The 27,179-nt window shown below is 50.7% G+C and overlaps 1 protein-coding gene across 1 annotated transcript; it reads right to left on the bottom strand.

Annotated features, from left to right (window-relative positions):
• Positions 1 to 9: 9 nt before the first annotated feature.
• Positions 10 to 25,931, bottom strand: LOC135822863 (uncharacterized). Its single transcript, XM_065335697.1, has 16 exons — positions 25,325 to 25,931; positions 24,424 to 24,734; positions 23,530 to 23,730; positions 22,780 to 23,042; positions 21,891 to 22,129; positions 20,677 to 20,863; positions 18,270 to 20,020; positions 17,585 to 17,701; positions 16,929 to 17,130; positions 14,639 to 16,295; positions 13,499 to 14,045; positions 12,891 to 12,994; positions 11,950 to 12,505; positions 11,466 to 11,687; positions 10,669 to 10,881; positions 10 to 9,963 (listed from the first exon to the last, which is right to left on the bottom strand). Exons 1-16 carry the CDS (start codon positions 25,683 to 25,685, stop codon positions 758 to 760), a joined length of 16,137 nt encoding a protein of 5,378 aa, XP_065191769.1. The 5' UTR covers positions 25,686 to 25,931; the 3' UTR covers positions 10 to 757.
• Between the last annotated feature and the right edge of the window lie 1,248 nt (positions 25,932 to 27,179).

Here is a 27,179-nt window from a genome sequence, read left to right as displayed (position 1 = left end):
TGTCACAAGTATTTTGCAGCTTTGTAACAGCTTTACTCTTCAAGGTAAATATCATCAAATTGAAAGCATTATAACAATGGACATAGAAAGCATAATGGCAACACTGGCAACAGTGGCAACAGTGAGCGTGAGAGCAGAGAGTCATTCGTCCCTCAATCCAATGCTAGCGGCAATACTTACAGTATTATGAAAGTATGTTTAAAATTATTATGATCATAGCATTGTCAGGTGTAGAGCAACATACACCAGCACAAGTTCATTGCATTGTATGTATGTGACCACGAGGCTCTCTGTTCATCCAGCCCATAGTGTGTTCAGAGAGTCTCGAAGCCCCCTAATGCCCTCAAGCGGACTCCAACACGTGCCTACAGCAGATCAAACGAGTCAAAGCTAGCATATCAGTATATAGACTACATTTAAAGCATGTAGCAAAATCTCAAGGTTCCGTGCAGGACATAAGCACTGATCTACGAATCAAATTGGCTTGGTTTAGTTCTATTATGGTGAAAACTGAGTTGAAGTTAGTTCTATTGCATACTGTTGGCTTTTGTGAGAGACTTCACTTTTCCAGTACATGTGTGCACTTCTTGTAACAGTGATGTACAGTCTATGGATTTGTGAGACTCAGCGTCAGTGTACTAGTTTGTTATTGTTGATATACAATTGCAGTGGGAGTCAAAACAGGCATACACCTAATAACAATGGACCCACTACTGTGGCTTGCTGGGTGCTTGTGTACGAGTCCTGGTCATTGTGTTCAGATGAGCCGCTCTTCTTCCACGTCCAAGTCATCAAGGTCAGCTCCATTGCCCTCTACACTACTTGGGCTGTACGAACCAGAGAGCTTGCCTCTCTGCTTTCGACGATACAAGCCCATCAGGACAAGAAGAATGAGCAGGACGACAACAACCACCACCACGATGATGACAATGGTGGTTGTGGACACTGCATTCGAGTCGCCGCCAACGACAGCCCTGGCGTTCTCGCAGTGACGTCCTTCGTACCCCTCCTCGCAGTCGCAGGTGTAGTTGAAGCACAGGTTTCGGCAGGTGCCCCGGATACACAGCGGCTCCGACGGGGCGCACTCATCTTGATTGTCGTAGCGCTCCGCATCATCCGGCGCGTCCGGATTGCATATGAGCGACTGGCACCGTACGCCTGTGTAGCCTACCGGGCATTGGCACACAAACTCGTTCAGCACCGGCTGTGTGCATGTGCCACCGTAGAGACATGGCATAGGCAAACACTCATCCACATCCTGTTCACACCTATCACCAGTTAGCCCGGCTTGACAGGCACAGCGGAATGCATTCACTAGATCCGTACACGTACTGTTATCGCCCTCACACGGTCTTGCAGTACACTCATTGATGTCCGTTTGGCAGTGCGCTCCCGTGAAGCCGGCCTCGCACCGACAGCTGTAGCCATTCTCCGCGTCCAGACACGCACCACGTTGTCCACACGGCATACTCTGACACTCGTCAATGTCCGTCTGACACTGAGCGCCGGTAAATCCAGGAGGACACACGCACGAGTACGACGCCACTGAGTCCATGCACATGCCGCGCACGCACGGACTCGGCTGGCAGTCGTCAATGTTGACGGAGCAGTTTGCCGCGGTGAATCCAGCGCTGCAGACACAGCGATACGCGTTGACTAAATCCACGCACGTGGCGGAGTTGAGGCATGGGTCGGAGACACATTCATTCAGTTCTGTCTCACAACGGCTGCCGGTAAAACCAGCCACACATCCGCACCTGTATCCCGCAATAAGGTCGGTGCAGGTACCATTTACGCAGGGAGATGAGTCACACTCATTGAGTTCGATACTGCACGTGGCACCAGTGTACCCGACTGCACATGCACACATGAAGGAGTTGATGGCATCGGTGCATGTAGAGTGCTGGGCACATGGCTGGGCAGCACAATCATCCACATCAGTCTCACAGTGAACACCAGTAAACCCTGCATCACACTCACATGTGTAGCCACTGACCAGATCCGTACAGTTGGAGAACGCCGAACAGGGATTCGACGAGCATTCGTTGATGTTGATATCACAGTACGCATCTGTGTACCCGGCTGCACACGCACACGTGTAAGCATCAATTCCGTCGACGCATGTAGCACCATTGGCGCAGGTGTTGTTACTGCATTCATCAATGTCAGTTTCACAGAGCATGCCCGTGTACCCAGCTGCGCACACGCAGGCAAATCCCGATCCGGAACCGTCCAGACACGACGCGCCGTTCATACACATTCCCTGCTGGCAGTAGTCGACGTCCGTCTGACAGTGCTTGCCGCTCAGTCCCACGCTGCATTGACAAACGTAGCCATTCACGCCATCCACACACGTGTTGCCCGCTCCGCACGGTGAACTCTGGCACTCGTCGATGTTCGTCTCACACAGCATTCCCGTGAACCCTGGTGCACATGAGCAGGAGTATGCGTTGATCAGATCCACGCACGTGGCGTTATTCGAGCACGGCTCAGACACACACTCGTTCACATTCTGGTCGCAGTGTGTTCCCGTAAAGCCAGGCAAGCACAGACAAGCATAGCCGTCGATGCCGTCCGTACACGAGCCGTTCATACACGGTGATGATGCACATTCATTGATGTTGCTCTCGCACAGCTGCCCAGTATACCCTGGCGCACACGTACACGTGAATGATGCCACTCCGTCCACACACGAGCCACCGTTTGCACAAGTCACGTTGCTGCATTCATCATCGTTCACTTCGCACAGGGCGCCACTGTAGCCACGCACACAGGCACATGTGAAGTTCAGCACACCGTCCACGCACGTTCCGTTGTTGCGACACGTCACATTGTGACAGTGGTCGACGTCCGTCTGGCAGTCCCGTCCGGTGAATCCCGCATCGCAGTCACAGGAGAACGACGCAATACCATCAACACAGCGACCATGGTGACTACAGGTCACATTCACACACTCATCAACATTAACTTGACAGTAGCGACCGGCAAAGCCCAGCAAGCAGGAGCAGTGGAAATCCTCAACGAGATCGATGCACACTGCTTGGTTTGCGCAGGTAACGTTGGCGCAGTCATTGATCTGCGTTTCGCAATGAACGCCAGTGTAATCGGGTGGACACTCGCACAAGTAGCCGTTGATCCCGTCATGGCAGGTGGCATTGTTTGCACAGGGCAATGGTGTGCACTCGTCAATATTAGTCTGACAGTGTGGACCAGTGAAGCCAGCCTGGCATGCGCAGCTGTAACCAGTCACAGACTCCAACTGGCAGGTGCCGTTGTTGGCACACGGCGAGCTGTCGCAGGCAATGTTACTTTCGCAGTCCATACCAGTCACACCACCAGGACACAGACACACATACGCACCGATAGGAACCTTAGGAGGCGAGGATGACGTCGCTGACGATGAACCACTCTCCACACACGTCGCATTGTTCCTACATGGTATGGCAGCACATTCGTCAACATCAACCGAACAGTTAACGCCGGACCACCCTAGTGGACAGGAGCAGTTGAAGAGTCCGACACCAGGTGATGTGCAGGTGCCTCCGTTCTCACACGGGTTACTAGTGACGCACGGATCCACCTCAACCTCGCACAGTCCTCCACTGTACGCCGCCGTGCAGCCACAGGTGAAGTTGGCGATGCCGTCGACACAGGTGCTGCCAGGAAAGCATGGGTTGGAGGTGCACTCGTCGAAATTCGTTTCGCACTCCCGTCCAGTGTAGCCCGCTGCACACATGCAGTCAACGCGTGACGGCGCAGAGAACACGCACGTTGCCTGGTTCTGGCACGGCGTCAATGCCACACACAAGTCGTGTATTTGATCACACGTCGCACCAGTGTACCCCGGGGCACAGCTGCACCTGAATCCATCGACCTGGTCCGTGCAGGTTCCATTGTTGTTGCATGGCATCGGCTCACATTCATTGATGTTTGTCTCACAGTGGGTACCCGTATACCCGGGCGCACATTGGCATGTGTAGCTATTAATCAGATCCGTGCACGTAGAATTGTTCACACACGGCTCACTGGAGCACTCGTTTATGTTTGTCTGGCACAGCAAACCCGTGAAACCGGCGCTGCACGCACACCGGAAGGCGTTGATGTTGTTGATGCAGCGGTCGGTGCTGTTACTGGCGCACGGTTGCGACATACATTCATCCACGTCGTGTTGACAGCGTGATCCCGTAAACCCTGGCGCGCACGTGCAGGAGAACTCGTCCAGGCCATCCACGCACGTGCCGTTGTTACACACGCCGGGCCGGCAATCGTCAGGATTGTCCTCGCACAGTCTACCGTGGAAGCCAGTATCACACGAGCAGGTGAACTTGGCCGTGCCGTCGACACAAGTGCCGTTGTTACTGCACATCACGCCTACGCAATCATCAATGTCCGTCTGACACACTGAGCCGGTGAAGCCAGGCTCGCAGGCACAGCTGAAGTCACTCGTTAGATCCGTGCAGGTCGCGTTGTTCAAGCAGAGGCTCGCTCCCGACGTGCCATTTACACAATCATCAATGTTGATCTCACAGCGTGATCCGGTGAATCCTAGCGCACACTTGCAGGTGTAGTTTGTCTCGCCGTCTATACACACTCCGGAATTCTGACATAGGCTGCCGGAACCCGCGCCAGCGCAGTAGTCAATATCCGTCTGGCACTGACTCCCTGTGAAAGCTACAGGGCACATACAGGTGTATGTAGTGCGACCATCCACGCACGTCGCTTCGTTCTGACACGGTCCAGGAAGGCAGTAGTCGATGTCACTCTGGCATTGTAATCCCGTCAGGCCGGTTTCGCACATACACAGATAACCGTCCAGCTGATCAAGACACGTTGAATTGCCCATGCACGGCACGGTAGCGCATTCATCAACGTCAGTCTGGCAGTGAGTACCCGTGATACCTGCGATACACGTACAACTGTAGCCGTTGTCACCATCCGTACAGTTTCCGAGTGCACCACACGGCGATGACATACACTCATCAATTTCCGCATCACACAGCACCCCGGTCATGCCAGCCGGACACACGCACATGAACATGTCTTTGCCGTTGACACACATGGACTCATGGCACGGGTTGCTGGCACATTCGTTGATATCGGTCTCACACACGCTTCCAGTTTGTCCCGCCGGACACAGGCACGCGAAGCCTTGCCGCGACGAGCTGCAGTTTCCCGTTACGCACGGCTCTGGGGTGCAGTAGTCTATTTCGGTATGGCAGCGATCGCCGGTCGTACCCTGGGCGCACAGGCAGGCAAATGCATTGATCATGTCAACGCATGTGGCGTCCGCAGCACAGGGCGCAGCCAGGCATTCATTGATCTCCAGTTCACATCTGGATCCGTTGTAGCCCGGCGAGCAGAGACACTCCGTTGCACCATCACCACTACCCATAGACTGGTTGAACGTGGGTGATGGTACGCAGGTAGAACCGTTGGCACACTGACACCCATAGCAGGTGTGGAAATCCAACTGCGATTCACAGTGAGATCCATAGAAGCAGCGTGGACACTCGCACGTATAGTTTGCCACTCCGTCCACACACGTGGCACCGTTCTCGCACAGCGAATGTCCGCAATCGTTGACGTTGGTCTCGCAGTTCGAGCCAGTAAAACCAGCCGCACAAGCACATGAATAGGAGTCGATTGCGTCGGTACACTGCCCCTTGTTGAGACATGGCATGTTGGCACAATCATCAATGTCCACAGTACAGCGCTGACCAGTATAGCCAATGAAGCAGTCACAGCGTATGTCATTGTGCAGGTCTATACAGGTACCGTTGCTGCACACGCCCGGCGTACAGTCATCAATGACATCATCACAAAGGACGCCAGTGAATCCGCTTGCACAGCTGCACGCAACACCTCCGGCACCAGGCTGATCGATGCACGTGGCATTGTTGAAGCAGGGCTGCATCAGACATGCATCGATGTCAGTCTGACATGTTTCTCCTGTATATCCCAAGCTGCACGAGCACTGGAATGCATCGCCGGTGTCCTCAGACGATGTACATGTTGCGCCATTCCGGCAGGGCACGCGAACACACGGGTCTACGAACGTCTCGCATCGCTCTCCGGTGAACGCCACTGGGCATGTACAAATTGCACGTGCACCGACGGGCGTACACGTGCCGTTACGCATGCACGATGTCAGCGAGCACGGGTCGGTGTAGACCTCACAGTGCTTGCCACTGTACGGTGCAGCGCACGTACACATGTAATCTCCGGCTGAGTTCGCACACGTGAAGTTGTTCTGACAGACTGGCGGTTCCATTGCACATTCATTCACGTCACGACTGCAGAGCGGACCTTCGTACCCTGTCATGCACGAGCAGTTAAACCCACCGTCATAGTTATTACACGTTCCAAAGTTGCAGAGATCGGTTGACGAGTCGTCTGCACTCGCACATTCATTCACATCAGAATCACAGTGCATGCCAGTCCAGGCAGCGGTGCAAGTACATGAATACGAGTCGATACCGTCCGTACATGTTCCGTTGTTCCCGCACGGCTCCGAAGCACATTCCTCTATGTTTGTTTCGCACTGCAGTCCAGTGAATCCGGCTGAACACATGCACTCGTACTGGCCAATAAGATCTAAACACGTTGCACTGTTCTGACACGGGGCCACCTCACACTCATTAATCTCCACCGAGCAGTTCCTGCCAGTGTACGCGGCACCACATCGACATGCATAGTCTGCAACTAGGTCGGTGCAGTTTCCGCTGTTAGTGCACGGATCCAGCACATCACACTCGTTGATGTCGATAGCGCACGTGTCACCTTCGAATCCAGCGCTGCAGACACACCGGTATGATCCAGCAGTGTTCTCGCAACGAGCAGTCGAGACCGGGTTGCAGTTGTGTACTCCCGTGGTGCACTCGTTTATTTCAATCTCGCACTCGCCGCCGGCATAGCCACTAGTGCAGTTACACGTATGCGAGAATCCCAGTGTACCGTTCATGCACACTCCGTGTCCACTGCAGCTGCTGGCCGTGCAATGGTCGATGAACGTTTCGCAGCTCACCCCCGTATAGCCCTGCTGACAGCTGCAGACATAGCCGCTACCACCGTCCACTCCGGTAAGGCACGTGGCATTGTTCTGACAATCGCACAGGTCCTGCAGGTCGATCTCACAGCGGTCGCCGAAGAAGCCCGGGAAACACTCACACAGCTCACCCTCCAGGCAGAAACTTTGATGAGGAACACAGTTGAGAATGTCACACAAGTCTTGCTCGCAGCTAGAACCATTGTAACCACGTCGGCACATGCACTCCACTCCCGTTGTGGATTCTGTGCACGTGCCTCCGTTCAGGCACGACACTGCTGAGCACGTGTCATACTCGCATTGACTGCCGTTGTATCGCGGTGAGCATTGGCACAGGTGTGCACCGTCCAGGCGCATGCACGTACCCGAGTTCAGGCACGGTGACTCCTGGCAGAGGTCTGTCTCGCACTGAACACCGACATGCCCTGGGTCGCAATCGCACAGCGCAGCTGAGGCGTTGGCAAGGCACCGTGCGCTCGTCGCCGAGCAGTTCAAATCCTGGCAGAAGTTGCCATGGCAGCTGTCGCCATAGTAGCCTGTGCTACACTGACAGTATGCGCTGCCCTGCTCTGCGACACATATGCCGCCGGCAGAAGAACACGCAAGCAACTGGCACAGGTCGCTCTCACACTGTGTGCCGTTGAAACCGAGCGGACACTGACAACGCGCTGTGCTTGCACCGCGTACGCACGTAGCGCCGTTCTGGCACGAGAGCTGAGCACAGAGGTCGTTCTCGCAGCGCGAACCGTCATAACCAGCAGAGCAATTGCACTGCGCAGTGTCCATATCCGCTAAGCACTGGGCACCGTTCTGACAGGCGAGCTCTGCGCACAGGTCGTTGTCGCACCGTGACCCATTATAACCATCAGCGCACAAACACTGCGCAGAGTTCAGACCACGTACGCATGTAGCTCCGTTTTGACAGCCCAGTTGGTCGCACAGGTTGTTCTCGCAGCGAGAGCCGTTGAAACCCAAGTCGCACTGACACAGCGCAGAGTTCAGACCGGTAACACATGTTGCTGCATTCTGACATGCTAAGTGACTGCAGAGATCATTCTCGCACTGTGTCCCATTGAATCCAGGTAGGCAGTCACACACTGCAGAGTTCATGCCGGTAGTGCACGCAGCACCATTCCTACAGCCCAGCTGCTGACAGAGATCATTCTCGCATTGTGTGCCATTGAATCCCGGGAGACAGTCACACACTGCAGAATTCACGCCGGTAATGCACGCAGCACCATTCCTGCAGCCCAGCTGCTGGCAGAGATCATTCTCGCACTGTGTGCCATTGAATCCCGCCAGGCAGTCACATACTGCAGAATTCACGCCGGTAATGCACGCAGCACCATTCCTGCAGCCCAGCTGCTGGCAGAGATCATTCTCGCACTGTGTGCCATTGAATCCAGGTAGGCAGTCACACACTGCAGAGTTCACTCCGGCAATGCACGCAGCACCATTTCTACAGCCAAGCTGCTGGCAGAGATCATTCTCGCACCGTGTTCCGTTCACGCCTGCGGGACAGCTACACGTGGCAGAGAGCACATCACGTACGCATGTTCCGTTGTTCTCGCAGCTGAGCACTGCGCACAGGTCAGTTTCGCAGCTTGTTCCGTTGACACCCGGCGGGCACAGGCATTCGGCCGTGCCTGCGCCCGTCTGACATGTAGCCCCGTTGCTGCATGCAAGCATAGCGCACAAGTCATTCTGGCAACTGGAGCCGCTGAAACCCGGGAGGCATGAACACGAGGCAGTGTTCACACCTGTGACACACGTTGCGCCGTTTGTACAAGCAGCCAACAAACACAGGTCATGCTCACACCGGCTGCCGTTGAACCCGCTGGGACATAGGCACATGGCGGAATTCATGCTCGGCACGCACGCCGCCTGGTTCTGGCAGTTCAGCAACGCGCAGAGATCATTCTCGCAGCTCGTCCCGTTGTGACCGATCGGGCAGCTGCAGAACGCGGACTGACTGCCGCGCACGCACGTTCCACCGCTTCTGCACGCAAGCTCGGCGCACACATCGCGCTCACAGTCCCGGCCAGCGAACCCATCCAGACACGCACACGTATGTCCACCGGTGAAGTTGGATGCGTGGACAATCATATTATCGCCAGAGCCAGATCCGGAGCCCAGGTCATTGTGCGGCAGGATTTCCAGGCACGTTCCACTGTTGAGGCACGGGTTCACGAGACACTCGTTTACGTTGCCGTCGCACAGTCTCCCCGTATAGCCTGGAGAGCAGGCACACGCAAAGGTGAACTCTCCGTCCAGGCAGGTCGAGTGGTTGGCGCACGGACGCGGCGCGCAGAAATCCACGTCCGTCCGGCACAGGCGTCCGGTGTGCGAGGCTGGGCAGGCACAGCTGAAGGACGCGATGCCATCAACGCACGTAGCATTGCCAAAGCATGGTCCCGACTGACATTCATCAACGTTAACATCACAGAACATCCCAGTGTAACCAGCAGCACAGCTACACATCACGGCATTAACACGATCTGTACACGTTGCATTGTTCATGCACGGCTGCTGCAGACATTCATCAATGTTCGTCTCACATGTTGTACCCGTGTAGCCAGGAACACACGAGCAGGTGATGGAGAGTCCGCTGCGGTCCTCAGTACAGCTACCACCATTAGCGCATGGCCCGTCGGCGCAAAGATCAACGTCAATCTCGCACAGGCTCCCAGTCCTACCGGGCTGACAAACGCACGAAAACGCCTCAAACTGATCCACGCACGTGCTGAAGTTGCCCATGCATGGGTTGGATGCACACACGTCGCTAGGCTGGCAGCCAGAGACCGTGTTAAGAAGACTGGGCACTACACCATAGCCAACCGTGGCGTAGAACGGAGCTTTGAGCGCGTCGAATGTCACCGAGCGTAGACATCCACGATACGGACTGTTGGAATCAAAAACTGTACAATGGACAAACATAAACACACACATACATGCACACACACATACATGCACACACACATGTATACACACACACACATGTATACACACACATTATAATACTCACACATACACCCACAAGTCAATATGTAGTCAGCTAATGCACTGAGTAGATACCCTCAAATCCTAAATCTGTGCACAAATACATGTACACACCATCAACATGAAGTTAGCTCCTACACCAACATTTCTGTAGGTACATGCATAGTCCTACAACATAGAAACTCGCTCAGAAACTAACTATAGGGGAACCTGTTGGTTATCGACGCCTTGATATCCTTCGCCATGCATTCTGCTTTTACAATAAGCTGGAGCTTGGCCTATACATTGAAGTACAGTGGGACTGACTTAGTGCATACTCTGATACTTGTAAGTATAATTCGGATAAGAAGTGCATTGGATTCTAAACACACTTTCTTTCTGCTCACCGGGGCACCGCTTATCAGAGTTCGAATGTGTATATGTAACAGGTGTGCTCATGCTAAGATGTTCACACAGTAGTCAATATGTTGTCCTTCGCGCTACTTTGCTATAGTGATTGATCAGAATCACCCATTAGGTTAGAAGAGCGCATGCTCCAGTGGTTCTTGTCTTCATTCAATTCTTTCATTATTCTTCACTCATTCACTTCCAGAGCAGCTAACGTATGAATACTCTATGCTTACCTGTATCTGTAGACCCCGGAGGCAGGGAGCCAACGTGAACAAGTGTGACTCCAGACTGGATCACCTGCAAGACGTTGTACGGACCCGGTGTGGAACCGGAAACACGATAAAGCCCGTCCAGAGTCATGTTGAATACCTTGCCGCTTCTGCTCCAGTACAGGTGGTGCCATGCGCCGTCGTTCACTGCCTGTTGCAACTTTATTGTGCCAATTCCTGTGTGGACAAGCAAGCCACAAAATTCATGGTTCACGGAGGGACTTGGTGAGATCTAGTTTTCCGCATCCGTAGGAACGCCACCACCCTCATGGATCAAGGTGCAGTTTCTAAAGTGGTGGGAGGTGAGTAGATCAGACCCACCACAAAAGTGGTCAAAGACCGAGAATCCCACTCGCTGCATCCATGCAAGCGAAGATACAAAGTTAAACTGAAAGAGCCAAAATAGAAGCAGTGTTGACCTCAGTAGCTCCAGCAGAAGTCGGTCTTGGGCTGCTTGCCAGTGGTTGGTGGCAGTGGCAGTGTCCACACAAAATATACATACACAAGGGAAGTGAAACAAGCATTTTCACCCTTCACGATGCGGCGACATGCATAAATTTAAAAGCAGCATTCTGTAAAATATGACCCGAGTGTGTTCTACACTGCAAACACATCCCTTTGCTTTGGTTCTACCAAATTCAGATGAGTCTACTAGATGGCTCTACTGAGTTCAGACGACTCTACCAAGTTCAGATGACTCTATCGCCCTAACACAATCCCTCTAGGCTTTTAAATCCAAGTCTTCAAAGAACTCGACTCACCTGAACCAAGTGTAGCCTTCAGCTGCAACATGCCGTTGACCATTTCAATAAGAATGAAATCAAACACGCCAAAAGAGGACGCCGGACCTTTGGCGTACATCAGTTGACCGCCACCACTCCGTGTTCGGAACTCAAACGACCCACTGGTGCCGAATGTGGCAGGTCCGAATGTCACCTTGTACATCACATAGCTACTCTGACCATTGAATGTTAGCGACGAAGCTAAGAAGAAGAAAGAGAAAGGTTGAAAGGACATCAGGTCAGTAAAATATCATTTTTCTTTTTACATGCTCAATACTCTCTTTTGAAAAAGACAGTATTATCTCCAAATGGAGTAGTTACAAAAAGCATCCTATGCTTCCCTGCTCATGCCCTCTTGGGTAAAAAAAAGAAAAGAACTTGGTTGAGACATTGCTGTGTGATCATTGCAATACAAGGAATTACATGCAGTATAGCATCCATTGGTAGACAGAGTGTCACGTACCTATCTGACACTGGCTTCCAGCGTAGTTACCCGTGCACTGGCACTCGTAACCCAGCCATGTCGACACACAGGTACCAGAATTAGCACATGGCTGTGATGCACACATACTCTCCCTGGGGCAGCCCAATGACGGAGTTCTGAGCGATTGCTGATTCGCTGAGAGTGCCTGCGAGAGAGCAGCTGAGCCTGATATAGCCAGTCCAAGGTCAACTGGTGCTGTGGTGTTAATGAGGATGTTTCGAATGCAGCCACCGAATGTCAGGCGTGGCTGTACAGTGCTGATTGAGCTACGTGAAACGTTTGTAATGCTTCCAAACACAGCTAGTTCCGGCAAGCCCAATGCTGGCCCGAGCAGTACACACGTAGATCCAACACATTGACTGCTGGAATCGACCGACACTGCAATGCCCTCCTTCGACTCCACCACCGTCACCGTATGCCAGTTTCCATCGGACACCCGAACAGTGTGCGTGGCTGTCTCCGCAACACCTGACGTATTCACAGAGAGGAGTTGGATGCGACCTCCGACGATGCTCACGGAGAACGCAGAGTTATCCTGCAACAACAACACAAACAAAACAAAAGTATCACTACCTGTACTGGCTAGACCTGCGGGGAAGTACGAGTGGACCAGAAATACATGGCAGTTATTGGTAAAGGTGTCGGATATTATGCTCTGGGATCTCAACATTCAACATGGAGTAAGAAGTAGTGCAAAGGCTGAAGTGTATTATAGACAAGCCTTGGAATTGTTGCTTGCTCCCTATTAAAGTGAGAGCTTTTGCTTTTCCAGCGATTCCTCCAGGATCACCAACTTCATCAGTAGTGCATGTAGGTATCATGATGAGCCAATCTGGCAGCTGACAAGATGTTAGCAATAGAGACACAGTCTAATGTGGCCAATTTGTCACACCAAGTTTTTCATGTTAGAATGAACATACCCAAACAGTGGAGACCAGTGACATGATGTGGCCATCTGTCATCAGCGTGGTGAAATCAAACGTTATCCTGCTCCTCACACTGTCAAGCACCAGTGCCGAGTTCCCTACAGCGGACACATACCACAGAAACACAACAAGGATTGACTCTGGCCTCGAGAAAAGTATGAAACAACCCCTTCCTTCTACTTGTAAACACTTACATTCCCCGTCCAACACACAGGCTTTCATCTGCACAAAACGAATGAAAAAGGATTGCCAATATTTCGCCCTTTGGGCATCATCAGGGCACTGAATGCAGGCAATCCTTTTTTCCTTCCCTTTATGCAGTCGAGAGCCTGTTCATGGGACGGGGAATGGAATTGTTCACAGGTGCAAGAAAACGCTGCAGTGGAATTAGAGAGTTCTTTAAAAGAAAACCTCCTTCTACCCAGAACAAATACCTTCGATTAGTGAGTGACTCAGCCCAGCTATTTCGGTTGGAGATTTCAATATTGCGTCCCCATATCTAGTAGGACTGCTAGTGAAAGGTTATGGTTCAGTCTACACAAATTCCACCGTGCCTTGAGATGTTGCAATAAATAAGTAAATTTAAAAAAATGCTGGCTTACCATCAAAATGCACTGACACCAGCTCCTCACAGTGCTGTCCTGTGAGGCCCCCCGGGCACTGGCAGCTTGTGGATGACCATGTCTCGGTACACGTACCACCGTTCCTACAGGTCGATGCGGTGCACGCTGGTCCACGTGTACAGCCGATTCCAAGCGGTGCGGTACTGGGTGTTGCCAGTGTGTCTAAACTGATCGCCTTGCCATTGACTGCAAAGTTGACGATGCAGCCAACGAGTCCGTTTCGTGAAAGCAACAGTGACTCGGTGATGGCTGTCCATGTCTTAACACCGCCTAGATAATACTGTCCATTCACCTCTAGAGATGTCCCACTCGGCGGTGTCAGTGTTTGGTTGACGTTGTCAATACTGATGGTTAGCTGCGGCTGCTCACTCAGTGCCAGGGTTATTCGGTGGAATGCACCGTCGGCCAGGAAGCTTCCCTTGAATGTCGTGGACTTTGGTTGCAGGTAAGTGTCTATCGAGACTCTGGCTGAGCCGTTGACAAGCTCGACAAGCAGATGGTCGGCCAGACCTTGCACCTTGGCAGTCTGAAGCAAAGCAAAAATTATAACAAACACAAACACAGTGCCAATCAAATCATTTTGCAGAGTGGCGGCACTTAGCCCTGGCTCTGAATCAATTGTTTTATGCGCCGATACTAATCAGAGTACAGCCAATAGAAAAATATATATATTTTAAATATGGCAGCAATCAAATGGCTATGAACAGAATAGAGTATAATATACGTCTCACTCAGCGCGGCTTGCCGCCAAGTTTTACTAATGCCATATTTGGACCCGACATGTACAATATAAGGACCTGGCGCACACATAATCTCTCCCATAACATCACCGTGTAATCGTACATCTGTACAAATCATCAACAGGCGCGTAGCACCGCCGTTGGAGTTGGCCCGGCCAGAGGGGGCCGGGGGTCTCCCCAGGGAACAATTTGAAATTAGGGTGAAACATCCTGCATTCTGGGCACTTTTGGCCATGGTCGGGCAAAAAAGTGGTCCGGCCAAAGCTGGACCGGCCGGACCGGCTGCTACCCCCTTGATCAGTGCATTGACACAGCTGCATACCTGTCTCAGTCATGCAGCATGTACAGGTGACCGACACTGCATACAGTGTATACTCACCCCGGCAGCATAGAGAATCACCGCGTCTCTGGACAGAGTAGCAAACTCCCAGCTGAGCATGGTCACCTTGGCACCGTTGCTGTACAATAGGTAGGTGGGTGCACTGGGAAAGCTGGCCTGGTACTGCACTTCACAATGCGTCCCGGTGTAGCCTGACGCACACATGCATGAGTACCCGTTGATCTGATCCAGACACGTAGCACTGTTCTGACATGGACTGGACGAGCATTCATCTATGTTCACATTACACGTTGAACCCGTGAAACCAGGCACGCATTGGCACTGGTATCCAGACCACGTGCTGGAATTGAACACCGGCATTGTTGTGGATGCCTCCGAAGCAGGCGTCGGCGGCACTGTCAACGCAGCTGTCTCGTTGCTATTTTCCAATGGTATAGGTAGCGGCGTTTGCACGCACGTTGCAGAGTTTCTGCAGGGCTGCGGTGCACACTCGTTGATGTCCAGCTGGCACACGGCTCCAGTTAGATACACAGGACAGTTACATTGATAGTCATTCACCAAGTCAACACAGGTGCCCCGGTTCAGGCAAGGCTGCGGGATGCAGTCATCAATATTGGTCTGGCACGTGACTCCGGTGAATCCCGTGGCACAGATGCACCCGTACCCTGCAACCATGTCTATACACGTCGCGCCGTGCAGGCACGGATCCGACGCACATTCGTTGATTTCAACATCGCACAGGACACCCGTCCAGCCAGGCTGACACTGGCACGTGAACATGTTATCTCCGTTCCGACATGTGCTGTTCCCTCGGCACGGTTCTGAACTGCATTCGTCAATATCAATGCTGCATAGGGAACCGGTCGTGCCGGGAGCGCATGCGCAACCAAACGCTCCAGCCGTGTTGATACACGTCGCTCGAGAATCACACGGCATTGCGTGACACTCATTGATGTCATTCTCACACAGAGTGCCGTTGTAGCCTCGATCGCAGGCGCAGACGAAGCCATTGATCAAGTCCTGGCAGGTACCGTTAGCAGAGCATGGCCAGCTAGCACATTCATCAATGTTCTCCTGGCAAGTTAGCCCGGAGTAACCGGCTACGCACTCGCACTGGTATAGGGCCACATCATCATGACACGTTGCATTGTTCCGGCACGGCATGCTAGCACATTCATCAATATCCGTCTCACAGTGACTACCGGTGTACCCGTGTAGGCACGAGCACGCATAACCATCAAACATTTCAACGCAGCTTCCATTGTTCTGGCACGGCGCGGACTGACACTCGTCGATTTCCACGTCGCACGTCGTGTTCGTCCAGCCGCTGACGCAGGTGCACGTAAACCCGTCGACTTGATCTGCGCACGTGGCATTGTTCACGCACGGATCACTGGCGCATTCATCAATCTCCGTCCGGCAGAGGGCATCAGTGAAACCAGGCTTGCAACTGCACTCATACGATGAGTACGTGTTCACACACATTTCAGTACCGGGCGAAGCACACGGTCCAATTCCCGACGTACATTCATCCACATCAATCTCGCAGCGCGTGCCCGTCACACCTGCAGGACAAGCGCAGCTGAAACCGCCAATATACTGACTGCAAGTGGCATTGTTCTGGCATGGGTCACTGGAGCACTCGTCAAAGTCGTCCGCGCACGCCACTCCAAAGTACCCGGTCTGACAAGCACACCTGAAGCAAGCAAAGTACAGGCATAAATCCACGGCAGATGAGCATTGGGTAAGCATTGGGTAAGCATTGGGTAAGCATTGGGTAAGCACAATACAGGCATAATACCACAGTGAATGAGCATTGGATGCACAGCACAGGCATAAACCCATGGGGGAGGAGTACTGCATACACACAATACAGGTAAAAACACGGTGGATGAACACTGGATACACACAATACAGGCATGAACACGGCCGATGAACACTGGATACACTATAGACATGAGTCCACGGTGAATGAACACTAGATACACAATATAGACTTAAATCCACAGCGAATAAGCACTGGATAGCACACACTCGTCCTTACTCCGCACACAGCAACGGAAACTCACCCCCTGTTCCGAAGAAGAAACCCTATTGGGAATTCTTAGAGCATGCATGTGAGCAATAGTGATAAAGGACAAACGGCTTACACAAGTGTTCAACCCCATACAGAACACCATATACATAAAGTCTGGATAATTAGAAGATTTTTCTGTCATTTTGTGGTTCAAAATCAGGATTCACCTGCATTCGTAACACACTCATTGTTTTTCTGAGGATCTCGTTACATGATCAATGCTCGTGTAGCTACACTCTGGTTTGGCCTCACCTGTAGCCACCGACTTGCTCCACACACGTGGCATTGTTCTGGCACGGCGCCGACAGGCACTCCCGCACGTCCGCCTGGCAGCGCTCTCCCCTGGTGCCACGCGGGCACATGCACCGGTACTGGTTCATCAGGTCCACACACGTACCGCCGTGCAAGCATGGTGACGAGGCACATTCATCTATATCCGTCTCACAGTGTGTGCCTGCAGCGAGATGAGAACATACACACAGAATGCATAGACACACACACACATCAACACCTCGCTACACAGAAATTGAACTGCTTTGATATCGGTCTTACACTCTCAGTGTGTGCCTGTAGAGATGTGAAAACACACACACAGAATGCACACTCAAACATATCAACTCCTTGGAAGTAAGAACTTGAAGTAGCTTTCTCCTCCACCTTAGTACTGATGTAACAGTATTACAGCAGAGCTGTTCGACCATAGAAAAATGTTTGGCCTGAAATTACTTAGCTTGTCATAGCAGCTGGAGGTGGTAGTGGTGGTGGTGGTGGTGGTGGGGTGCTGGGTATGTTGAGAGCTACAACCAATCAATGCATTTCCAGCCTATTGCTTTTGCAAATCATGGCATTGATGGGTGTTCAAGAAGCAATGTTACACAATCAGTAGCCAGTACTCTGTTGTGACTAACCTGTATATCCAGCCTGGCAGTGACACTGATAGGCACCCACCATATTGGAACAAGTACCGTATGCAGTACTGCATGGTGTTGAAGCACAGTTGTCTATGACTGTTTCACACAAGGCACCTGTAAAGCACAGCGTGGAGAGTAAGAAACGGTTAGGCCAAGATGGTTGTTATGCATGTGCACTCCACACAGACATCTCGGGATGATGATCATTGTGAAATACCCAATCATATCAATTTTTCTATCCTGGTATGTGGTATCCTGACTGCAAAACTGTTCATGAATTCTATGATCTTGAAGATTATCATCGTAATACACACAGCCACAGCTCCTTTCCTGGTACATGTAGAGTTTAATAACAGCAATAGCTAAGCAACCCATCACAACACTTCACAGAATTCACAGCTGAAACCTCATCCACACAATTCTTCAATACAAAGTGGCAAAAAGGCCTATTGCTGAAAGTCGGATATCGTTCAGGGAGCTGAGAAGGCCACTTTCACAGCTCCCTGCGCGATATTATGAGACTAAAATTCCACATAAAATCGGGTTGATCACTGATGCATAGAATAGTTCAATAACTGGACCTCCTCTGATGCCATGATTGAAATCCTAGGTAGCGTGGCTGCTCCATTCCATATACTAAGTTGTGATACATGTACACAGAAAGGCCTAAGATGACACCCACCTGTATAGCCTAAAGAGCACTGGCAAGTGAAGCCATCGATCATGTCCACACACTGACCGGCATGTTGGCATGGCGTGGACGCACATTCATTGATATTCGTCTGACAGCGTGCACCGGTGTAACCGTGTGGACAGGTACACGTGAACATACCGACGCCGTCCACACAGGTTCCCGCATTGCTGCAGGGAGCGCTCTGGCATTCATCAATGTTGCTCTCACAGTGCGTACCAGTCCAGCCATCACTACACATACACCGATAGCCTCCCAGCAAATCAGCACACGTAGCATTGTTCATGCACGGACCGGACGCACACTCCACGAGCTCCGTCTGACACTCCGGACCTGTATAGCCGACCTGACAATGACACTGATACCCGCCAAGCGGTAGATTGGAGCACGTTGCACCGTTGCGACACGGCAACAGGTAGATACATTCATCCACATCTGCGTCACACAGTGGGCCCAGGAAACCTGAATTGCAACGACACGTGAACGAGTTCACCCCATCCACACACGTGCCCTGGTGGTGGCACGGGTCAGACGCGCATTCGTCAACATTTGTTTGGCAATCCACGCCGGTATACCCCGGGGCGCAGCTGCACTGGTATGACGCTAGTTGATCCACACACGTTGCATTGTTACGGCACGGCTGCGATTCACATTCATTGATCTCAACTTGGCATGTTACGCCCGTCCATCCAGCCGCACACTGACAGGAGAATTGCTTGTGACCGTCGACGCAAGTGGCTCCATTGATACACGGTGATGAGTAGCACTGGTCCACATCTACTTGACATCGACTGCCAGTCCAGCTTTCTGCACATGCACACCTGTAGGAGTTGACTGCGTCCACACATGTGGCATTATTCTGACAGTCATGAGACAAACACTCGTTTATGTCCGTCCCGCAGAACTGCCCCGTGTAACCATCTGCACAGATGCACCGGTACGCGTTCACCTGGTCAACACAGGTAGCTCCGTGCATGCACAGACTGCTCTTACATTCATCGATATCCGTCTCGCAGTTGCTACCTGTGTACCCAGGCAGACATGTGCATAGAAACCCGAGTGGCAGGTCACGGCAAGCAGCCCCGTTCATGCACGGATCCGAATCGCACGCATCGACGTTGATCGAGCACATCACACCACGGAAGTCTGCCGTACAATTGCACGCGTACCCATTGACCATGTCCAGGCAGTTGCCTCCGTTCTCGCACGGACTCGACGCACATTCGTTCACGTCCGTCTCACAGCTCAGGCCAGTATAGCCCTGTGCACAGGAACACGAGTATGATGCAACGCCATCCACGCAGGTGGAGCCGTGCAGGCATGTCACATTACCGTCGGCGCAATCGTCCACATTGGTCTCGCAGTCGCGTCCCGTAAAGCCCAGCGCACACGTGCACGCATAGGCGTTCACCATGTCGGTACACGTGCCGCCATTGCTGCACGGCGATGGCTGACACTCGTTGATTTCCGTCTGGCACTCAGGCCCTGTGTACCCAGGTGTACAAGTACATATATAACCGTTGATACCATCCGTGCATGTTGACTGGTGCTGGCACGGGCTACTGGAACATTCGTTATCCTCCATACATACTGTGATTGTAGAGCTGCTGTCACCCGGTATGGGCATGGTGAAAGTGGTATACCCTGATGTACACCCACATGTGTAGTTGCAGGCCATGCCAGTCCCCGTGCAGGCTGGACTGCACGTCCGCTCCGGTAGACACTGATCAAAGATCACCGATCTGCATGGAACATGGCAAAGACAACACACATAGAACAAGTCAAAGGTGTACAGATGCGGAACGTACCGACACACAGCTTGCATGTAGAACGACTTACTCATGGTGCTGTTGTTGTTGTTGTTGTTGTTGTTGTTGTTGTTGTTGTTGTTGTTGTTGTTGTTGTTGTGAATGAGATTGGGTGAGAGCTATCACAGACCAGTGCAGTGCTAGTCAACAGGTTTGTATTAGACATCACAGCTGCAGGCACTGGTCTAGAACAGCACATAAATAGCTAACAGTAATAGAAAACAGGTTAATACTGGGTTTTAGTGGTGACATGACCTTTAAAACCAATGAGCAGAGGTCACCATCATTGCAAACGTACACACAGCAAGAAGAGAAAGACTTTTGTTAAAGCGATGCGAAATTCGGAGTAAAAAGTGAAGTTCTGACATACGCAATACCACTGGCAATACAATTGTGCCACGAAACAGAATCAGCTTAGGAAGTTTGCTTGTGTCAGGCCACGACCATGCAGAACTCAGAGTCCCTACAACATTTATCCTTTCCTTACTGGATACATGTGCTTTGCATACTGGCTTGACGAACTAGAACTCTTCGAACAGTGGAGCACCCACATGCTGCCGGTAGCCTGCAAATGAGTGTATCTGGCTTACCTTGAAGTGCTTGAATGGGTTGTGAGATTGACCAGAGCCGGGCTAACACCAATGGTCTCTGAGATTCTCACTTCACTGATGCAGCCCAGAAAAGATGTCCCCACAGCCACGCCGGGGTAACGCGACGGATCGTCAAAGCCACCGATGAAGAGCGGGTTCTCGATGTGCAGCTGGGTTCGTGGAGCTCCTGGAGAAATACAGGCCATGCAGGTATACAAACATTGTATTTAATGTTTTCACCATCAAGTTTTTTCCTTTAGGTAATTTGTACCCAGTTCACAAGTTGTACAAATGAATCATCTAGACAAGCTCCAGATATGCCCAAATTCTGTACCCTCGTCAGACAGCACTTCAGTATCTCCCAGTAAACAAAGTCACAGTCCCCACTTCCGCTGCATAGCTCGCTGAGCATCCCATTGCTTTATAAGTTGCTAATCCCTTCCCACTTTGTGCACATGCTCTTCATTTTCTTTTTTCTCTTCTTCCGTGGTTGGTCTCACCCTCTCCTCAATTCAATTGGCTGTCTTGACATGCCACGAGGTGCAGAAATATAAAAAATATAAAAATAAATCAGAACACATCTCCATCACTGCTGGGATCTTACACACAGCAATTTCAATACGCTAACTTTGAATTGTCAAAAAGAGATGATAAATTGGCTGCTGCGTAGCAGGCTCTAAATATTCAAGAAAATGTAACTGAATTATACACGGCACACTCATAATTATCTCTCTTATCCGGTCGATGTCCAGGACCGGGCAGTTCCCGTAACTGGGAAATAACCCTGAGTCTGAATCACGTACGTTTTGATGGCGAAGAGCCTGAAATCTACCATATGAAGTCACTATTTCCACAAACATTGGCAAAAGACTACTGACTAGTAATACTTCCACTAAACTCACCCAAATGGTGCCCTGTAGACCAAGGTGCCCGTAACGTGAAGGTGTATGCGTTTCGTCTTGTCGTGGATATTTTCGGAAGCATTTAAAATTGAAATTCAGCATTTAGGCTGGGCTGTGAGCATTGTGTTCTGTTCCTCAGGTTGAATTCAGCACAGGAAATGGATAAACGTTGAGATCGCATGACAAACTCTTACATTCAGTTCCCCTTTCATTTTCTTTCTTTCTCCCCTCTCTTATCACCTACGTCACCTTTTCATTGGCTAGAGCCATGTGGTTGTGAATAAAAAATAAAATAAAACAAAGATTACTCACCTCCAGGCGTATTGGAGATAGTGATATCGTCCACCGTCAGGTCCACTCGCTTCGTACCCGCAAAGTGCTCGATGACCAGACGATGCAACGCGCCATCGTTCACCACCACGCTGGAGCTGACGATGCTGGAGTGTGTGAAGTAGGTCTGCAGCGCGACACGGCCACTAGTGACGTACGCCGCGATGAACACCTTGGCATTTGTCACGCTGCCGCTGAAGAATATCAGTCCACTAGAGGCTCTGCATTCCATAAAATTATAATATAAGTAAATTATCGTGTCAGTTCCTGAAGGAAACTCACGACGGCCGCTAACATCCGGTAAACCCTATACTGCATTCCAGAGCCCCCGGGGGGGGGGGGGGGGGAGGAGACTTGCAGCCAGACACTAGACTTGCAAGCCAAAGTGGTGGTTTGATTCAATGATTTCCGACTGTCTTGCCAGCTGGAAGACTGTGTTTAGTACGGCAATTTTGGACACCTCACACAATAGTTTGATTAAACGACACAGTGCAGGTGATCATGTGTGTGGATCTTTTATGATCCTCAAGAGACCCCCAAACCTAAAACAATTGGATTTTGGACTTGCTTCTCAACACATTTCGCCATGGCATACCTGTCCAAATTTGGTGAAACCTGGCCAATTTGACGTCCTTATCCTTTGCACCTTCCGACCTCAGATGTGCCAATGAAGATTTGCACTGGTCACACAATGCAGGACGTACATGCTTTTTTCTGAATGTTCATGAGGGCTGCCAGAGACAACAGAAAAATTTATGAAATTCCATTGGGACCTGCCAAACCATGTTGATCATTGATGGGAAATTATTTCAAACAACATAAAGACAGATCAGCAAGAGCTAGTGAGTGTTCTGTGCATAAAGTCACTTACCCAGTGCTGATCTCCAACTCTACACGCGTTCTCTTGGTGATTCCACCTTGCAACGGGCGCCATATAGCTACGTAGGCACTGGTATCCGTGAAGGTGGCGGTGGACCGAGGCTTTAAAAACCCCGCGCAGACTCTGCCCTGGACTGGGCACCGAGGTGAGGTGCCGTTCTGTGTGGAGGCCTGGCTCAAGTCGACTAGACCTCTGGGTGTGCGAATGCTCTCGATACATGCACCGGCGCCCTTCAAAAGTCCAGAAGGTTCCTCCTGCAGAATGACAAGAGTATGCCACGCAGACATGCAAGGAATATCATACGCAGTAATAGACCTTGCGAAAGTGATGCTCTATTATCAGGCTAACTGTTTTCCCAAAGTGTGAATGTGGTGGTGAGGGGGGGGGGGGGGGGGGTATATTTCAGCCAGGCTGCAGGGAAGAGACTGTATTCGAAAAGTTCGAGTTGAGGTTGAGGCTTCTACATTGTGATAGTACAAGGAAAGCATACTTGTACAGGGTTGAAATGCATACTGGAACCTGGCTCGTGCATAACAGCTACCAGTCTCAGTGAAAAAGAGCCAACACCTAGTGCAGTGTATGTTACTGCTATATTTATCCACATAGTTCAATTCTCGGCAACAGCAATACGTGGCCTGTGGCCTCTAATTTCCTAAATACTTTGAAATTCTCCGTAAAGTCCAAATTTGAAAAGTTCAATTCTCGGCAACAGCCTAAATAAAAATAATTCTTTCAGCTCACCAGTGAAGGTACATCACCATCGTAGCCTCCAATAGACGTGGAGCCATTGAATATAGCGACATCGGTCACGTATGATGGTATCATTGCCGTGTCGTTCACCAGGCTGTCATTGACGTGTATTTGAAACTGTCTGCTTACGCCAATGCTGCTGATTCGGATTTTGTATAGTGCTTCAGGTGAAAGCTGAAGATACGTAAAAACCTGAAATGTTCGAACACAGAAAGCAAAGTGTCATCAACGATATCATTCTTGTACAGCAAAACCTCGTTACGAAGAACACTGATAATACAATGCCGTACAAACGTTCTTTTTTTAATCCATTCCTGAATTCAGCTGATGTTTGGCTCAGAAAATTCCAATAAAAGCAAATACCTACGAAACTACCTACATAGCTACGTACCTGTTTTCTTCATAGGCACCAACACAATTTGAAATTGGTTTCAACTCACTGAATCAGTACAGGCATGTTTGACTTGACTTGAAGAATACATCTTACATTTGAAAAATGAGCTTCGAAAATTTGATCGATACCCCGTTCTGCTGTCAAGCTCTCCAAGCACACATGCCATTCAAGGTACATTACACTAAGTGTGTACTAAGTTTGTATTTTACTTTAACCCTCCCATGATCCCTCGTCCCTCGTCATGCTTCTACTTCACATCGCATCCCTATACTACAGTGCTGGACAGGGAAATCCAACCTCATGAATAAAGTAGCGCCGCGTCCGAGTGCACAGACCACTGTATGTAGTGCCAGGGCTGGAGTGCACAGACCTGCAGTATGTGTAGTGCTAGGGCTGCGTAGTGCCCGGCAACGCTATTTTATTCATGAGGTTGGATTTCTTTCTCCAGTACTGTAGTACATTGTACATGTGCACGGATGTGTTTCCCTCACCTGCGCTATGGCCACGCTGTTCAGGTGTCGAACACGAAGCGTTAGATAGTTATTGAGGAAGCCAAGCGTCCAAAATGCTTGCCCGGCACCCTTTTGGTAGATGAGAACACCATCGGGTCCACAGTAACGGAACGTGATCTCAAGTTCCGGTATTTCCGCACCGAAAGCGTTCGGTTGCTGAAAGACCGCACCGCTTCCAACAGGATAATAGTGCGGAGTAGAAGACTGTGATGAGGGTGTGATCGTTGCTTGCGCAGCTGTTGACTGCGCTAACACCATACTTAGGTTGTGAAGGTATACGAGGAGAATGCCTATTAGGGACGAACACAGAAAAAATGAATGCCCGGATGTCATGAAAAGACAGTTTTAGAAAGGCTGAAAACAGTCGCTAGGCAGTCAGTCATTCGTTCTTAGAGGTCTAACAAACCTTAAACAGCTACAGCATCGCTCAATGAAATCTGAACACACGATTCAAATTGGCGTCCTTCACCCCCAGTTCACCATGCCAGTCAGAGTGTTACTAGGTCTCGGGCTGCATAGCACCTGGCGGCGGGGCATGGAACCGCTGGATCGGATTTCATTGAGCAGCACTGTAGTTTGCCGGTTGTTGGGTCATGCAGGTGTAAAAAACATCCGGAATGTAATCATGGGCACTTTCTCAGTTTCTGGTAGCTCGTCGGGTCTGCCATATCACAACTAATACTTTGACCATTGGCCGGATTCCGTTCACAGGGAGGGCATGGGACCTGCATGTGAGGTTCAGATCTTGCGCTGTATAACATCTCGAAGCCAATCTACAAAGCAATGATGAATAAACGAAAAGAGTTTCTACTAGTTCATGACTATACAGTTTGCAGTCGATGGGCAACAGGGCAAGTTCTAGTAAGTTGCAAATGCTCACCCAGAATTAACCAATTTCGTAGCGACGAAGGAGCCATTTTTCTCCGATGGCTGCAGGACGCACTCGAGGATTTCAGTTCCTGATTCTCGGCTCGTCGATGTGCCAACCTTCTGTCGTGATTTTCAGGCGAGTCGATGAGAGAGACGCAGCATGGTCGGTTAGGGACCGGACTGCTTCTGGCGGACGCGGAAGGTAAAGACGCTTGCACGCCACTCTGCGTCTTGGCCTCGCTAGGCCGCGACCGTTTCCTCGGCAGGACTCCATCGCCACCTGATGCCAGTGAAGGTGTTCCGGTTCGACTCGAGGAGTCCACAATCAAAGAATCCAGATCGGGCGTAGGGACGCCACAACTGGTTACCATTGTCGATAGGTTAGTGCCTCGAATCGACGAAGCAAACCTAGGATTTCAACACAACAACGTTACGCACTCATTGGAGTGACTTCTGGTCTCAAAATAATTCAGCTGTGACCATTTGGGCCCGAAGATTTTACTACGAACCTTCTTCCGCATGAAATTGGAATTACTTCAGATACTTTGCAACTGACAGAATTTCAGCTTTCCAAAGATGATTGAAGCAACGATAACGCCACAGACCGCTCATCGGGATAGGTCCGAAACGGAGGCGAAAATATTCCAAAATATGCAGGCAGCATGCATGAAGCCTTGAAGGTGAGTTCTGTACCGCATGGCTCGCATTCAGTCCTGCCTGCCCGCAAACCTGCAGCATGCTGTAGTACTAGTGTAGGTCTGAAACTGTGCACCCAAAACAACACCCATCGGCATCGCCTGCCCTGAGCATAGCGGCATGTACAAAATAGGCCCACCCTGCATACCATGGCATACAGAACACTGAAAAGTGAAAGGTAGTGTGCACGCGAGCTCCCGCAGTTTTGTGGGGGAACATTCCACTTGGTAAAGCTTGTATTACTAATGCTCAGGCCAAGGCAAGGGCCACATACTCTGTACCTGTACGCAATCATGTTCCCGGCTAGGACAAGGTAACCATTATTCAGGTAACCCTGGCAACATAGTGTAACCGATGGCCGTCCGTATGTTCTGTGGACATGACCCTCCTGGCACTCGAATGAGAAGGACCTTCTCTGCCTATCTGACAACTGTGAAGCTTGTCAAGGATCAGATGATGGTGGCAATACAATGACTCGGTGAACACGGCATTACGCCTTGCTGCCATCGAGACAGCATTTGCAAGGAATTTTGCATGGCGCTGGAATTGAGATGCAGCAGCATTGGTGAAATGCAGTGCGCTGTCAAAACTTGACAAAAGGATGGCAGCATCCAGCAGCAAGATATGCACCACCCCTTACGAGAACCTATGCTCACGGGTCTCAGGCAGGAATCTGAGTTAGTTGGCAGGTAGCTGGATGATGACAGTGTAGACATCAGATCATGTTCAATCTGACAGTCAGACCTGTCCTACACTACGGTCTACGGTGCAATTGGAACTGACTTCAATAGTTGAAGCCCATCTCGCAGATACACTACAGTTATGATGCTCCATACATTCATACAGTCATACAGTCATACAGTCATACAGTCATACATTGGTCTTTACTTCAAAGTATGCCTGGGTGCATAATGATAATGCGTTGTCAAACACCTGATGTGGCCGATGTCCTGTGTCTGCTGGTCAGTGGCAATTCGATCATCGCGAAATTTATTGCTGAACTAAAGTCAAAGAGTAATCATACTAATGTAGAGACAATGGGAGACAAATGGGGCACACGATACGGAACAATCTCCACCAAGTGCAGCAGATTTTGGCAGTCAGAAACTGCATAATCTTATCACGAAACTGACAGATACATGCACCGGATAACCGGTAGTAGCAAGGCA

Source organism: Sycon ciliatum, chromosome 8 (genome assembly GCF_964019385.1).
Source record: "Sycon ciliatum chromosome 8, ocSycCili1.1, whole genome shotgun sequence".
NCBI lineage: Eukaryota > Metazoa > Porifera > Calcarea > Leucosolenida > Sycettidae > Sycon > Sycon ciliatum.
This window is presented reverse-complemented; position numbering and strand designations above follow the sequence as displayed.

Bases quoted from the DNA above. Each gene is read 5' to 3' on its own strand.
- LOC135822863 (XM_065335697.1), bottom strand. From the start codon at position 25,685: ATGGTAACCAGTTGTGGCGTCCCTACGCCCGATCTGGATTCTTTGATT. The intron at 17,702-18,269 runs GTGGGTGTCATC...TGTGCTTTACAG, and splicing joins GTGCTCTTTAGGCTATACAG to GTGCCTTGTGTGAAACAGTC. The intron at 11,688-11,949 runs GTACGTGACACT...TCTTCTTCTTAG, and splicing joins TGGAAGCCAGTGTCAGATAG to CTTCGTCGCTAACATTCAAT.